Source organism: Astyanax mexicanus, chromosome 14 (genome assembly GCF_023375975.1).
Source record: "Astyanax mexicanus isolate ESR-SI-001 chromosome 14, AstMex3_surface, whole genome shotgun sequence".
Taxonomy (NCBI): Eukaryota; Metazoa; Chordata; class Actinopteri; order Characiformes; family Acestrorhamphidae; genus Astyanax; species Astyanax mexicanus.
This window is the reverse complement of record NC_064421.1, coordinates 21,677,060-21,694,093: the sequence shown is the minus strand read 5'-3', so window position 1 is coordinate 21,694,093 and position 17,034 is coordinate 21,677,060. Positions and strand designations below refer to the sequence as shown.

Sequence of the window (17,034 nt, the reverse complement as noted above, 5' to 3'; positions counted from 1 at the left end):
CCAGAAGGTATCAGCTTTTGAAATTTGAATCCTCTGCTGTTCCCTATGCACCAATAACATAGACGTAGCTGCTGCAGCAAGGAATTCAATTTTTTTTTCAAACAACCCTAGACAAGGACACAAGCATTGGATGGAATTGGCAATGGGCAGCTGTCTGAATTAACATATTTGGATGAAATTAGGGAGGCAAAAAAAATTGGATTGGGAAATGCCTAGGCAAAAGTATTGGGACACCTGCTTAATATCAATTCAAAAGTAATAAAGTTGGACTTCTGTCCAGAGAAGGCTTTCGTCTAAATTTTAGAGTAAGTGTAAGGCTTCAGTAACAAGAGCTTTTGTGATGTTAGACAATTACAACCCCACTTAACCCCCAAATCCACAATGCATTTGCACATCTGTGTCAGTGAGTACCACACTGATGATACAAGTGTCTACAAACATTTGGACATATAATGTATTTGATATAATGTATTGGATTCAAAACTGACCACTCAGATTTGATCCGAACATACCTTGTCAACACGAGGCACCAAAGTGTAAAAAGTACTGTGCAGTGGTGGGGTGGTGGAATTTTAAAAAATAAGGCTACCATATGTCAGAAGCACAATGACATGTGTTCACAGGAAGCTGTCATTATTTTATCAGCTAGAATACAAAATACAGAACTTTCTGATCAAGATTTAACATGTTAGATTTGATAACTAACTTTCAGTAAGCAAATTCCTAAAACCCTAAAAAAGTTTATAAACTGAATATTTTAAAACTGTGTATAAAGTAATGAACTGTTTCTCATACTCTCTGAGCACTTACCATGCCTCTACAAAACGCTCTGTGCTGGGCTTGGTCTCTAGGGTTAGCCTCTTCTCCAGCTCAAAGCTGTGGATGTTACGCAGTTTTCTTAAAAGAGGAGCATCTCTGTCTGAGGGGGTCACCTCAGAACGCACCCGTACAGGAGAGCCCAAGCTGGGACCGCCGTGCGGACTCGGACAGCCCTGGTTACTGTGTTCCTCTTCAGTGGGTCCCTGCAGGTCCACAGCACAATTAATCAATTTATCCAAATAACTCGACTGAAGGAATACTGACTGTGATCACCTACAGCTAACAGATAGTACCTTCCAACCAGTGTGGCGGATACGATTGCGGTTCAAATCCTCCCACACATCGACTTCCTGGTTTCTCACTGGCAGGTTTGGAGAATCTGGCAGACGCTCTGGGGCAGCGTTGTTGTCTCCGTCACTCAGCTGCTCGTCCTGTAGGACTTCATCCGTGTTCTCCTTCTGAAGATCTCCATGCACCAGAGAGGCATTGGCCATGCTGGAGCAGAGAAAGCCAAGTGTGACTTTTCACATGAATACACTAGGTTTTTAAACATAGGATAGTTAATCAAATTAATGTAAATGCCATGTTTAATGCTTCTTTAGTTTTGCAATGAAAAATAAATAAATCTTAATCTAATCTAACTAACAATTTATGGAAACCAATTCCAATCAATAAGCACAATCCGCAGGCTTAATTACGAAATACCTACTGCATACCGTCTACTGCCAACAGAATAGAGTTGAGCACCTCTTTTCAAATCACATCGCAAGTGATGATTATTGGGGTCCAAAAACTCAACACTGTTTAAATTGGTAACGGATAATGTTTTTAGACTGCCTCAAATCATCTCAACTGCAGGCTCTTGGTATAAATTTACGATTATTTTAAACACAGTGAACTGAACCTCAGAGCACACCAGAACTTAGTAACTCCTGTTATTATTATTTTTTTTCCCCCAGTAACGATGCCATTAAAGACGCTGCAGTGGTTTGTCACCTTTCTCACTACTTATGGATTTTCATGTCTAGGTAAAAACTTTAAAAGTCACTTTCAAGATGCAGTTATACAGTTATACTAATAAACACTGCTAATGTGGCTAAAAAGAAATACAATTTCAGTAAGCATAGTCCATTACTGCTTTTAGATTGAACTACCTACACACGAAAGTACTACTTACCCCATTTGAGCGGGTGTGAGGCGTGTATAATGCTGAGGTGTGTTGACTGCTGTGTTTAAGCTCAGGGAACCATCCGTGCCTGTTCTCTCCCAGTCGTATGGGTCATTCTCCACCACATTATAGGTTTTCATACTGTTCTCAAAAACAGTCATCAAAAGCTACAACAAAAGATCAAAATTACAGAATAAGTCTGGGTGTGAGCTCCTAAATAAATATAAATAAAAAAAACATGACAAAGATGTACAATGTTTTGAATAAAGATCTATTATGTCCCGTTTAACGTAATTAGAGTACTAAGCAGATCCTATAAAAGAGACAAACACATAAGGCACTTATATTATACACATAAAAAGAGCCATACTTTGCAGACTGTCACTACAAAGAACTCATAAAAACACACAAATGAATCTAGTGTTATAACATATTGTACATGTATGACTCATAAATGTCACCTGATAGTCCGGTTTGGTAAAGTAATCTAAGCTGCTAATGTGTTCCAGGAAGACACTGAACTCAGGGGGCAAATGCTTCAGCATGAGCCGATGGTCATATGTCTCCTTCAGCTTCCCCACGTGCTCCTAATGAATAAACACACACATCATTATCAACTGTACATGTAGATTTATAGCTTTTATACTGACTCTCGTCTCTAATTTCAGTGCAGCACCCACTTTATCTTTGATCTTCCTCCAAGGCAACTGGCCAACCAAGAACTCTACCAGCATGTAGAACAGAGACCATAGATCATCATGTCGACCCATTTCCTGTAACATCAAGATTACAGTTAACACATTTACATGTAATAACAAAAAGCAGCCATGTCTTTAATATACTGGTACTCTACTCCTTTTATAAACGTGATTTTTTAATGCTGTAGCTGAATTTGATTGATACTGTCCGTTTTAAACAACAAACAAAATTGCATATTTTCTAAAGTATCAAATTCAAGTGGGCTGGCACCTAATTACAAAAGTGATAAAGAGAGGTGGTGCAGGTGGGTAGTTACCTTGTTCTTGTGGGCATTGACAGAAGCATATCGTACTGTGCCTCTAAATCCAGCCACGGGACGAGGCTAACATACAGAACATAAAAGAATATTATAGTGGACGTCATGAAAGAGAAGATGTACATTTGTTTATTTCATAGACAACAGTGAGTTACACGGTGTCAGCAAACTGTGTGAGATTACTGAAAACTATTTAACATTACTTAATAAGTCCTTTTTCCTTCATATATTTTTGTGATAATTTACCCTAAATAGAATGTGCCATAGTATCCTAATTGTGACAAAAGGCACACACGTACACATTTAACTAATACATGAAAACAGTTCAAACACACCCTGTATCACCCCACTGGGCTCTTTCTGACAGTGCAAACTTTATGTAAATAAGCAGTGATCTGAGTGCATTGAATGTGTTGCCCAAAGCTAAGCTACATGCTCACGATTTGATACTTTAACTTTACACGTAACATAATGGTTGTTAGAAATGTTACTTTTTTTATGGTAACTGTTGCTTTAAGATGAAATATCTACTTAATGATCTACTAAATGCTGACAGATACTAATAGCTGTCATAAAGAACACACACATACACACACTTGGTTACAGAATGTAGGGACACTGACCGGTCTAACTTCTTGGCAGGAGTTTGTGAACTGGCGAGCCAAACCAAAGTCCAGCATATAGCAGGTCCGACAAGTGCTGGGGAAGCGGCCCATGGCAAAATTGGACTGAAACATTAAGAATAAACTGGCTAAGACAAGCACAAATCACCATAATACCGGCACTCTATTCACAAGGCAATATGATGCAATGTTTTAAAAGCGCATTTTACAAAAATAGTCATGGTATGGAAACATATCTGCATAAAATATAATATAATAAAATATAACAGTTAATTTTTATGCATCGGAACAGTGGGTGTGATGCAGAGTACAACACAAAATGAGTCGCTGTTTGCTATGAACATTGATTAAAATGTCAATTTAATTTTGCAAGACATGCAGAGTTGAGTTTCTTGCTTTCAGAAGGGCAACAGGTTGTCAGGGAGTAGTGCTGGCTCACCGGTTTGATGTCACGGTGCAGAAATCCGACCGCATGAATGCTCTCAATGGCCTCCAGTATCTGCCGGCCCAGTCTGAGTGTAGTGCTGACGGTGAATGTCCCACGGTTCATACTCCTCCTCAAGTCCGCCAAATTACGACCCTAGAAAAGCCCAAGAGCTCCAGATAAGATCACATGTAGCGCAACTTATGGTTTTCTGATTACTGTGCAATTGCTTATGATTGAAATTGCTAAAGCGAGTAGAGCACTGTAAGGCCAGTATTTATTACCAGGCAATATCAATTACCATTCTCTCTATGGCATTGTTTTGGTGATTTATGACTGACATTGCATGTCATTACTGTCAATCATACTTAAATACTTAAAATAATGCAAAGGGAAACCTTAGGGTGAACCTAGGCCTAGGAACACAGTGAAGAGAAAATGTATCTGGGGAAAAAAAAAAAAAAAAAAAAAACACGTACCTGAAGTTCCATTACAACATAGTTGAAGCGATCATTGCGACCACATCCCACAAAACGGCACACATGGTCCTTACCTGAGAAGAAGAAAAATAAGATTCACTAAGCTGGCATTGTTCAGATACAATGTGTTGGGCAGTGGCACAAAAATTTTTTATTTTATGTTCATAATAATAATAAAACTTTAAAGACTTCTATACATGTTTTTCTTTTGACTGTAGGCTTTTGCTTTTCACCAACACTCATCCACTCAAGATCCAGTGCTAAGTTTCCAAAAGCATCATAATATTAAGGCTACTTTGTTAACTGAGGCTTAAAAATGTTTGCTAACCCTTAGAACCCCACTGACGCAAATTGCGTCCAAAAATCGTACCCCTTCTGCAACATCCAAACTCCTTATACTTTCAACTAATATACACTCTAATCTAAACATTACTGGAAAGAAAACTGGTTTGTGAATAAAACTTGGTTTGTGAATAAAAATATGTTTAAAAAAGAGGCGCTGGGTAAAATTTAGATCAAAACATGATCAATCCCATGAAGATTTACAAATTCTGGAAGCATTTACATCGCAAGTGATGACATTTTTGAGCAGCTCAGTGTCTTCTGATATAAAGAAAAATTATAGTAGTAGCTGTCTCCTAATATAACTGTTATACCTTGTGTTTTTTCTCCGACAAAAACAGAGAAAAAACACACCAAAATAGGCTGGGGTTCAAAGGGTTAATCAACAAACATTTTTCAAAACTTTAGTTACTAAAGTATTATATAAGCTCATAAAGGATCTATTCGTTACCTGATCTATTCGTTATTAACAGTGAATACTGTGCCTGCAGTTCAGCACCTAAAAGCCAGGGATCCACTCACTTTTAAGTGTGTAAATGTGTTCTGCATTTCTTATATTGATGTTTAATCATTGTCTAGTGGGCTGTTTTGAGGGAGAAGTCAACAAAGACTACTTATTTGTTTCTATTCACGAAACAATTAGCAAACTGGCTTGTTTTTCTCTTACATACTTCGTTAGCTGGATCTTTATTTGCTAAGACTGATCGTTTTCAGGAAACTCGCCTCTAGGGACCTGGCCTCTTCCCCACAATCTGGACACATACAGCAGCCCACAAACACACACACTCTGTGTGTCTAAATGTATACATGCTGCTCTTAGCACAGATCAGCACCACCTCTACCTCTACTTAACAAAAAATGTCATGCTGTTTTTATGTATAATGTTGTATAAATGAAAAAGGACTGCAAGTTTTCTTTGTTTCATGCGTCACCACAGGCCGTTTCCAAGCCTCTGCGTTTTACTAATGTCTCTCTTGCTCAGAAACAGGTTTGTGAAGGGAGCAGAGCTCCGGTTACACTCCTTTTCCCTCAAAAAGCGATACAACCACACGGCTCCAAGGGCCAGGCCATTACAAAGCAAACATGATCCATATACATTGATTTTCCACAGGGCAGAGAAGAGAGGAAAGTGGAGAGTGGGGGTCTGACAGTGGCAGGCGAGGTGAAGGTCCCCTAAAAAGCTCTGTTTATTGGACTGTTGATTCGTTGCCCAGTTAGAAACATCAGGAGAGTGTGATTTCAACCCCTTTTACAGGCCCAAACACACTAAAACACACACAAACCTCACACATATCTACAGCAGTTTGATGGTGATTCTACAATAATACTAAAAGACATAATACACAACTCATTAAAACATTTTATATGGAAAATGCATTAAAATACCAGATTTGCAAAACTAAAATCTGTGATCTGTAATGATGTTTAATCTAAATGTGTTGGTCTAAATCCTAAAATTAATTACACTCTTTGAAATGAAACCATCTCTCTCTGTTCTTTAAACCCTAAAGACATCCAAAAAAAATATTTTGTATCATAATAAAATAAGCTATTGCATTTTTGCACACCCCACTTAATGGTCTTTAATGGTACAGAACTTTTCCCACTTTAGTGAAATAAAATTGCAATAAAAACATAAATAATAAACAATAGAAATACAATAAAAATGTAAAAAAAAAAATACTCTAAAATAATAATAATGATGATTAATAATTATTAAGCACTAATAAACTTTAAGTTCAACCCCTGATAACATACAGTGTTGTCAGTAGAATCGGATTCTTTGAAGTTTATACAGCATTATAGAGGAGTTTCTGTTCAGTTCTTTAGCATTTAAGTTTAACCGCACTAAGCACTAGCTCTTTCACCATTCAGCGATGAGTATTTTCAGCCAGTAGCCTGCTGCTAACCCCGGCTAGCACTGTATTTATATTTGGAAAATGTGAGAAATATTGTGGTTCATATATATATATATATATATGGAAAAAAAATAAGATATCACTGTTAATTTTTTAGATACCCAAACTCCCTATCTTTATATTTACAGTGATGTTTTTAAACAATACTCACCCTGTAGTTTTTTCAGCACAGCCACCTCCATCTTCAGCACCTGCTTGGGTTGCTGGGCTGACTCCACTTTAAGTGCAATGCTGCTCCGGGTCAGCAGGTCTAGCGCCTCGTAGATCTCCCCAAAGCCCCCGCCACCGATTTTCTTCAGCTAAAAAAAGAAATTGATAGACGAGTGAGACAGATAAGCAATGTGGTGAGTCAGTTCAGCACTTCTGTCTGAGGAGTAAAACTGGATTCTGCTCCCCATTTACGGCATACGGCATGCCAATTTTACACTTTACACATTCATTCTGATCTTTATTTTGTATTTATATTTTATTCATATTAAACATATCCAATTATCTAGATTATGTTTGATCTACTTTTTGTAAAGTAACGGCGTTTGTGTACCACTGTACTACACACATGCAAACACATTGTCATTTCCTGCCAGCTCCCTGCCCCCTCCCGAGAGCTGTGCTCTGGGGATTAGCACTGACCATATCACTGCAGCACTATACGCAACACACAACCTCAGGAAACCATGCAGCGCTGACCTCACAACACAATCAGACCACAGTGCAAGAACAGGGTCGCTGATCAGACTATACTATTCACAAACAGACATACTGTGAACTGAGAGTGGAGTAGAGCACAGCCTGCCACTGTGAGCTCACACACACACACACACATTTGCTAACTGCTAACTCTGTGAATAGCGAAAGGAAAAAGTCACTGCTGGCTTTCATTACCAGAAAAACACTTAAGGCCTGTAATACAAACAAGCTGTTCATAGCAGGTTTGTGTCATACATTGTATACGAGCTGATCACGCAACATTACAAAAAAACACTATGTAATATTAGACTAAAATGAATGCACATGCTTGGAATGAACCCATAAATGGCAGTGAACAGTGCCAGTGTGTTGAATTGACTTAAATTATGCACTCCTTAAATTAAATACAAATTTAAAAGAACATGACTGATTGTCTGATGATTGTTTGATATCTACTTAATTAGTTTTTAACAGAAGATGCCAGACTAACGTTTCTAACAAACATTTGATTTTATTTATGTCAAACATCTACAGAAAAGCTGTAAAACAAGTAAAAATAGTAAAATGGCATGTATGCATCTTATTCAAACATTAAGGCTTAAATTATACCAAATTAAATTAAAACAGAATGGCTGCCCCATCAAAAATGACTCTGACTAAAGTAAGTACTTTTGTGTTTTAAATCACACATAAATTTCTCTGTGCAAAACAAATGAAGATCTGGATGTTGTTAAAGTAGTCTAAGAGACATTGTTGAGGATGTATTTTAGAGATTACATGGTTTACATGTAATTAGCCTTTATAAACAATTAGAAAATAACATACCTAAACTACAAACAAATTGTTTAGTTAAATTATTTATTGTTAATTAATGAATACTTAAAATTATTCAGTAACAAAAAGTGGCTAAATCTGCCTAAGCCCTTCCTCAATGATTGTTGCTTTTGTAAAATAATGACTAAAGTATTATGTAGGCTCTGTTTTTTTTACAGAAATTCAACTGTGATGGGTCCTTGCACTATTTTGATTTTTTTTCCCAAAATAGTGCAAGAACCCATCACAGTTGAATTTCTGTATATAAAAAAAACAGCCTACACAGGTAAACACTGGAAATCCAATATAAAAAATGCTCCTGTTCTACAATACGTTTTCATAAAAACTTGCATTATCATTTATTCACTTTATTGTATATGCTGATACTGATTTCTATGCTATGGTGATACCAAAAAAAAAATTAAAGTTCTGTCTCATGCCTCCGAAGTGCCAGAGCGATTAGGCAGTGGATGTCAATCCCATGCGTAGCATGTATGAGAGACTTTGAATACAAACAAAGTCAGGCGTGACACCACACCCCTTGGCTTCAAAAAGGGAGGTGGACATATAATCTGACCTCTTGTTTGTCTCTCAGCGTAGCTGAGAGCGATAGACTACCTCCACTTACCTGAGCTCAGTAGAGGGAGTTATTAAGTCCACCGAGGAGCTTCAATGCTCAGAGTTTAAAGCTAACTTAACAGCGAAGTCTGCTGTTCAGCTGAAAAAGGGAGCAATGTCTATCCTACCCCTCCACAGGACGAACGTGGCCTCATCTTTAGGCTGGGGTACATTTGTACTGACAGTGGCTCGCTGAGTAGTGGTGCGTACTCGACTCATTACCTAACTGCTCTGGCAGTGAGGAGGCATGAACTTGAAAACTAGCTACTCATGTAATTCTTGTTCTATGATGCTGAAAGATATTAGTTAATCAAGATACGCTTGTTACTCAGGCTCAGAACTTTACTGTGAGATGGCTTCAAGATTTCAAGTGACATGTATAACAGTGACTCCACAGCACCCCATATTTTTTTAGCCAAGGGGTTAAGAGTGTAGGCTAATCAATTAATTGTTTTTTGTAGTCTTGGGGCTAGAGCTGGGCAATTAATCAATTTTATAGATTCATTCGAATTTACAGTTAAGGACGATGTGTTTTTATGAAAATCAATTTTCTATGAGTTTTAATTTTCACCACCGACGCTCCCCCAAGCTTAGCCCCGCCCCTCTCTCCCGCGCGCATAGGTTTAATAGGCTTGAAAATAAAGAAAACTTAAGAAAGCTTAAAAAAAAAAAATAATAATAATAATAAAATAAAAAAATGCTCTTATAATAACATTTAACAACATGGAAAAAAAAAACTGATTTATGTAATTTACGTAAAAATAAAGTTATTTTGAGACGTGACTGCCTATTTAAAAAGCAACAGAAGTTATTTGTTATTTGTATCATTTCTAACATATTTAGAGTGTTTTTACTCACTTTTCTATCTCTCACAATGTCAATCCTTTACAGCTTTAAAAACATGTATTATGCAAATTAGGCAATGACGTCATTTAGCAACTTCTAGAGACTTTTAGGAGATTTTAGTAGGGGGAATCATTTTAAATCGAAAATCGGATTTTTTTTTTTTTTTTTGGGACATATCGCCCAGCTCTACTTGGGGCTCATATTTACTCTTATGCTCAGCGGGAATGACAGGACGTGCAAAATGAGCCAGGGTGTGGTTTGAAGAGATGTGGAAAGAAGTTTATAATTATATTTGATAGTTATGTTAACCACTACTACAGGTTTAGGGTTTAATGGATTAAAAATAAACACAATTTAAATCACAATCGCGACATTCTGTGGAAAAACCAAAACTAGATATTTTGCCCAAATCATGTAGTCCTAGTGGAGTCAAACATTTTTATGCAAACTATAAATTAAATTAACATCCACTACCAAACCACTCAGGCATTTATACACAATCATAATACCACAGTTACACGCGTGTACTAGTGTTTGTTGAATCTTTACAAACTACAGGGTCAAATTCATAAATCCTACAATACAAAAAGGCAGAGAAACTCACCACTTTCCATCGTTCCTTGACGAACACGGCTGCAGACAGGATGTCAGCCTGCTCCAGTCCTGCACTCATCCTGACTCTGGACTGCTCCCGTCTCTGCCCTTAAGTCCAGGAGTTGGGGCTCGGGCCTGACATTAGGGCCCTATGCTGCCTAACAACAAACACAAACACAACTGGTCAATTAAAACCCATTAACACTTTAACTATTAGTTGTACATAAATTTCAAGGCTTATTATTCAGTAACTAATATAACATTCATAAGTAAAAGTATTTAGCTATTGGACTGAAGTCTGGTTAAGTCCATTATAAAGATACCATTATTGGTATTCAGCAGATACCAGATACAATTTAATCTGATGGAGTAAATGAATGGTGTGCAAATGTGTTGGTGCCCTTCTTATGTCACAATGATGCAAATAAACCCAAGCAGTATCACAGCAACAACATTTGCAACCATCTGGTCATAGCACAGGAACTGCCAGTTAACAACCTAGCAACATTCTAGCAACCACTGAACATCATGAACACTGCATAATATAATACTATTGCAGTGTTGTACTTATCTGCCAAGCCCTTAACATCCTTATAGAAACCAAACTGGTGACCACTGCATCCACCTGGGATATCAAAGCAAGCATTTAGCAAAACCATAGCAACCAGTAGGAACCACTTTAGCTGCACAAAACTTCCTTCTTTTTTTTTTCCTTTCTAATTTTGTTTAATACCCAAACCTATCAGTGAATCCACACTGAGGTTTTATGTCATTATGATATGGTAATAGTGAGGACTATTTTAAAGGACTATGTTGTTTTACAGCTCCCTGCATTTTTAACTGCATTTTATTCCAAAATCTCAAACTTATCATCAGGCCTTTAAATATAACATTTTACATGAAGCCACTCGGAATTATGTTAAATTCTTAACAAGCAAACAGTGAGAATTCACACTGGTCTTCCACAGTAAAGGGCTTAAAACAGGAGTGGGTATGGAAGAGGCCTGCTCCTCCTGCTCATAGTCTGGCCAGTAGAAGAGAAGCTGGCACCTCAGTCGAGTTTGTGCTGCAGCTGCTCTGCCTGCTGCTTGCAGCTGTCCCATACATGCATTCTCTCTCTCTTTATCTCACTCGCTCGCTCGTGTTTTCAGTGCCATGCAACTTTCACACAACCAGCTCTGGCAAGAATTATTTGCAAATTACTGACCTTTAGACCTTAAGTACGCACAGTCCTCCTCACCACTCCAAATTAACACTCCTCCACACACAACTAATTGGAAGAAACGCCGAGTGTAGAAAACACACACTACACTATTAAAAGTGCACTAACAGTGACTGAGAGATGGGGGATGGGGGGAGGACGAAGGGGGCTTCTCTGTTCTACACAGCTTGTTTTGTTTTTCTTTTGACGTCACAGTGCACTGAATCATTTCAAGGCATCAGCACACTTTCTAAAATCATCTTCTTTTACCCAGATTCACTCAGAATCTCCTTGTGCTCAGTTCTCACTGTAAATGTAGAACTTGCAAATCAGTTCAAAGGGTATCAGGACAACAGTAGTTACTCACACACAAATAAGAGGGGAAAATGTGATGTAGGATTGCTTTTTTGTACTACTGAGAATTTCAAAACTTATTATGGGGTAAAGGTGGAGAAATGCCTTCACACTTCAACACTTATATGTCTGTACTACTGCCAAAGGCACAGAAATTGGGGTGGAATGATACACAGAATTCAGAATTTGATATGAAAGATAGGACAAAGTAGGATCTCAACTAAACAAAAAGGGCCTAAATGGCCCTGTTGTTATATGGGGCCTTAAGCTACTGCTTATGCTAATAAACAGCTCAGCTCATGACAGGGCAGTCACTAGAGTTTTATAAATAAGGGGCTAAGTTTGACTACATGGGTATAGGCGCAAATGAACATAAAAACTTTCTTAAAAAAATATTAAAAGCACAAAACTATTGGGAGAAATGTTCTCAATTTAGCATTTTTCTATATTGTACACATATTATATGACTTAACTCCTATCCATCTACTTACAAGAGGTTCAGAAGGTATTAACAGGTTCAGTCTTAGACATGCTACTAAAAATTTAAATTAGAACGATCAAATTTGCATGTTTTCTGTAGTTGCATTCCAGGTCGATTCCAGACATTAACGGCAAATGTGAACATCTTAAGTAATTTATCAACAATAGTAAGGTAATAGGTTCACTATCTATCTATCTGTATATCCATCTATCTATCATGTTAATCCACAACACAATAAGCTATAATCCACTATAGATACATGAATATCTCTTTCTATTTTTACCACACATAAACCATACATATTTATATCTCTTGAACTTGTAGCTACTGAACAATGATAAAGCTAAGTGTATCTGGGTTGGCTGTCTATTAATCCTACCTATGTAGCTTTTATAGCTACAGCTCTGGAAAAAAAATAAGAGACCACTTAAAAAGTATGAGTTTCTTTAATTTTACCAAATTGAGAACCTCAAGAATAAGAATATAATCAAGAATAAGATAGAGGGTCACAAGTCATCAATCCAAGCTGAACTGCTTGAATTTTTGTACCAGGAGTGGCATAAAGTTATCCAAAAGCAGTGTGTGAGGCTGGTGGAAGAGAACATGCCAAGCTGCATGAAAACTGTGATTAAAAACCATGGCTATTCCACCAAATATTGATTTCTAAACTCTTTAAACTTTATAAATATGAACTTGTTTTCTTTGCATTATTTGAGGTCTGGAAAGCTGTGTATATTTTTTGTTTTTTTAGTAATTTCTCATTTTCTGCAAACAGATGCTCTGAATTATTTTATACATTACAATATTTTACATTGTAATATTTACATTTTACATATATTACATTATTTGGAATTTGGGAGAAATGCTGTATGCAGTTTACAGATTAAAATAACAATGTTCGTTTTACTCAAACATATACCTAAAAAAGTGCAAAATCAGAGAAACTGATTCAGAACCTTAAGTGGTCTCCTATTTTTTTCCAGAGCTTTAGATATTTAAGGTTTACCGCTGTAAAACCAGCACTTTCCACCCAATAAACATAATAAATACTAGTATAAGTATGCTGGCCAGGCTAACATGACTGACTTCAAATGCTTACAGTGTTTTTTTAAAGCTAGCTGTCTAGTACATAAGGCTGTACCTGGCTGTCACTGAGGCTTTACAGTAGCTAGCCGCTTAGCCACCAAGCTAGCCAGCAGGCTCTCTCTCTCCGGCCACTGAATTCTGTCATGGAGGCCCGATTTCTAAACAGCAGCAGAATGACAAGCAGGGAACCCACAGCAATACAGGCCAGGACATATCTGCGCTGTTTAGTAAAGGGTAACCATACATAACTATATCTGTATGTATGTGTTTTAGCTGAGGAGGCTAGCTAACCTAGGTTAGCTAATTTACCAGATTCTCCCTCATAACGCGACCACCAGATAGCGCCGGCGAACACCGCCATTTACCAGATCTATAGTAGTAAATGATGCAGCTGGTAACTTAACGTAATTTAGCTAACGCTAGCTGTGTGACAGGTTGTGGGAGGGTATGTTCGCTACGTTAACGTTATTTGGTTTAAGCGTCCAGAGCATTTTGCCCACTAAACGAAATGTGATCCGCAGTAACGTTACAATAGCGAGCCGCTTGTTGCACAGCAGCGCGGACTGGCTCCACGTTAACTACAGCTCTTATCTGTCATGGAATGCCGTATAGCGGATAAACTACCCCTGTACGTCTGTATCTAAACCTATTCTTTTGTTTATTAACGGTGTGTTACGGTACTGTCGGTATCCACGGGAAACACACGCACACATCGCAGTAACGCTAATATCCCGAGTCCATGTTGATTTTCCCTGCTAGCCAAGCTAGCCTACCCACCTCGATGAGCGGCGCTAGCTGCAAATCCCTGTAATCCAGAAGGAGCCGGGCCGGGTGTGGTTAAAAAAATGGTGCAAAATGCGCTTAAAATCACGTTGACGATCCATAAGCAGACACAGACAGCTCCTCCACCCCGAATATCACGCGTATCCGTTTCCCAGGCATGTGGTAAAACAGATGCAGGACGACCACGTTTATTAAATGTCCATTTCTCCAAGTCTTCCTCTTCTTCCTCTCAGCATCTCTCCGCTCGCTGCTGCGGATTCGTGACCTGCCTGCGCACTAGTGATGAAAAGTTCGATTCACTTCCCTGAACCGATTCTTTTGAACCGTCCATTTAAATGATTCAAACAACCACATGGAAGACTCGTTCAAGTCAAGCCGAGTAAACATAAATATGTTTAAGCATTAATAGATTATTTTCTATCAGATATTTAATTTTACCAGATGAAACGTTTGACATTTACTAAAACTAGTATTTGTACACCCTTTTAAAGAAAGGAAAAATACTCAAATAATAAAATTCAAATCTTCATACAGTTTTTTCCCTAATAAATGAATCATTAATTTATAATTAATAATTGAATTAACTTGAAGCAAGTCTGCAATATAGTAATACAATTTGTAAAATATTTTTATATATTTTTATAATTGAATTTCAATCTGTATGGAGTGAATTTTGTGCCAAAAGTTTTACGTAAAAAAATAAAATCCACAATCAAAATTTTAAGAATCAAAAGTAAAACATGTATGTTGCAAATTCAAAAGAGAAAAAATATATATCAAATATATATATTTAAATATACTTGGTTATTTTATTATTCTTTGCACTTATTTGAAAATTATTTTAGTTTGGATTTTGCCAGTCTTTGCTTTCATTTTTGGATTTTTTTGGATTTTCTGTGGATTTTTGTGGATTTTGCTGCTAAAGACTTTTGCTTCTGGAATCTCTCCTTTGCTTCTGCTTCATTTTTTTGGTTCTGATTTTTGGCACACTTTTCACGGGTGGGCGGGGCTTAGAAGAAGGCGTTCCCCTTTAATCTCTATTGGTCACCTACCCTGAACCCTCGTCTGAGACAGACCACGCCCACCCCGCCAGCTTCAAGCGCTCTTCCAAACATGGCGGAGCGAACGGGGTTCAGCTCACAGCAGCACCAGCAGGTACTTTTCCAATTAAATTTCATACAGACGTTATGTTTAATGTTATATTTATTTTTTAAGTAAGTGTTTAACTCTATTAAGATGCTCATGTTAGCGGGGTGTGCTAAATATCCATGCTTAAATTATACTAGTTAGTTAGTGAACACTAACCTACCTAGTCAGTGAGTTAGCTAGTTTACCTAGGTCATCTGGTCAGTGAGTTAGTGGGTTAGCTAAGCTAGTTAGGTTACCTAGTCAGTGAGTTAGCTAGTTAACCTAGGTTATCTGGTCAGCGAGTTAGCTAGCTACTTAACCTAGGTCATCTGGTCAGTGAGTTAGCTAGCTACTTAACCTAGGTCATCTGGTCAGTGAGTTAGTGGGTTAGCTAAGCTAGTTAGGTTACCTAGTCAGTGAGCTAGTGGGTTAGCTAAGCTAGTTATTATGCCCCAGGGTAAAGCCAAGTAAGTGCTGATTACGGTTAACTAGCTAACTCACTGACTAGGTAACCTAACTAGCATAGCTAACCCACTAACTCACTGACCAGATGACCTAGGTTAAGTAGCTAGGTAACTCGCTGACCAGATAACCTAGGTTAACTAGCTAACTCACTGACTAGGTAACCTAACTAGCTTAGCTAACCCACTAACTCACTGACCAGATGACCTAGGTAAACTAGCTAACTCACTTACTAGGTAGGTTAGTGTTCACTAACTAACTAGTATAATTCCAGAAGCAAAAGTCTTTAGCAGCAAAATCCACAAAAATACACAGAAAATCCAAAAAAATCCAAAAATGAAAGCAAAGACTGGCAAAATCCAAACTAAAATAATTTTCAAATAAGTGCAAAGAATAATAAAATAACCAAGTATATTTAAATATATATATTTGATATATATTTTTTCTCTTTTGAATTTGCAACATACATGTTTTACTTTTGATTCTTAAAATTTTGATTGTGGATTTTATTTTTTTACGTAAAACTTTTGGCACAAAATTCACTCCATAAATCTGCATTTTTTGGGGAAAAAAAAAGAAAGATAGAAATTAATTTGCAATTTACTACAATCAATTTTTAACTAGAACTCAGTCTGTATTGAGGAAATAAATGTGTAAATGAAGAACAAGATATACTTCCTAATGTGTAACCACCTTTTAATGATTTTAATAATTAAAATTTCCAAAAATAGCAAAACATAAAAACTGCGTAAAGGGTGAATATGGGCGCAGGAATGAACTTCAGAGAACCTGCTCGAAATGATTCGCTGATGATCCGATCTCCCCTCGCAACAGAACGCAAACGTGAAGAAGGTACATTCCGTTTCGCTGGTGCATGAGAACCGTCTCGCCACAGCACGCGCTCAGCGGGGTCTGTGTGCTGATGGCTCCACGGTGGCGCCCCCGTCTGGCGAAACTGCTGTAAATTTCACCATTTCACCAATTCACCAACAGGCTGGTCTTGTTCGGGACTGAAGTAGGTTGTCAGCAGAGACGAGCAGATCGGGTGTAAAATTTCACTTGAGCTTTCCACAGCTTAAACTCATTCTCTGCTGGTTTTAGCTAAAGCTTCATGATTTATAAAACCTAAATACCCCAGTTTTTCTTTGCATTTTCTTTTCTAAGAGGTTTCTTTTTGGAACAAACCTTATAA

At 37.6% G+C, this 17,034-nt stretch overlaps 2 protein-coding genes across 6 annotated transcripts in view; both read right to left on the bottom strand.

The window, feature by feature from the left end:
* The window catches only part of ttbk2a (tau tubulin kinase 2a), a 28,599-nt gene extending 14,058 nt beyond the window's left edge, over positions 1–14,541 (bottom strand). For 4 of the 5 annotated variants that reach the window (XR_007424178.1, XM_049464014.1, XM_049464015.1 and 1 more), the window contains exons 1-12: positions 14,247–14,541; positions 10,358–10,505; positions 6,941–7,088; positions 4,529–4,602; positions 4,065–4,205; positions 3,626–3,730; positions 3,003–3,068; positions 2,668–2,760; positions 2,449–2,574; positions 1,997–2,154; positions 1,113–1,314; positions 811–1,022 (exon numbers count right to left, since the gene is read on the bottom strand). Coding sequence is in view for 4 of the 5 variants with exons in the window: in XM_049464014.1 (XP_049319971.1) it covers positions 811–1,022; positions 1,113–1,314; positions 1,997–2,154; positions 2,449–2,574; positions 2,668–2,760; positions 3,003–3,068; positions 3,626–3,730; positions 4,065–4,205; positions 4,529–4,602; positions 6,941–7,088; positions 10,358–10,426 (1,394 nt within the window). In the remaining variant the exon portion in view is untranslated. The remainder of the gene's footprint in view (positions 1–810; positions 1,023–1,112; positions 1,315–1,996; positions 2,155–2,448; positions 2,575–2,667; positions 2,761–3,002; positions 3,069–3,625; positions 3,731–4,064; positions 4,206–4,528; positions 4,603–6,940; positions 7,089–10,357; positions 10,506–14,246) is intronic. The other variant, XM_049464017.1, reaches the window with a different exon arrangement.
* The window catches only part of aldh6a1 (aldehyde dehydrogenase 6 family, member A1), an 89,891-nt gene that overhangs the window by 59,152 nt on the left and 13,705 nt on the right, over positions 1–17,034 (bottom strand). The gene's annotated exons all lie outside the window — the stretch shown is intronic.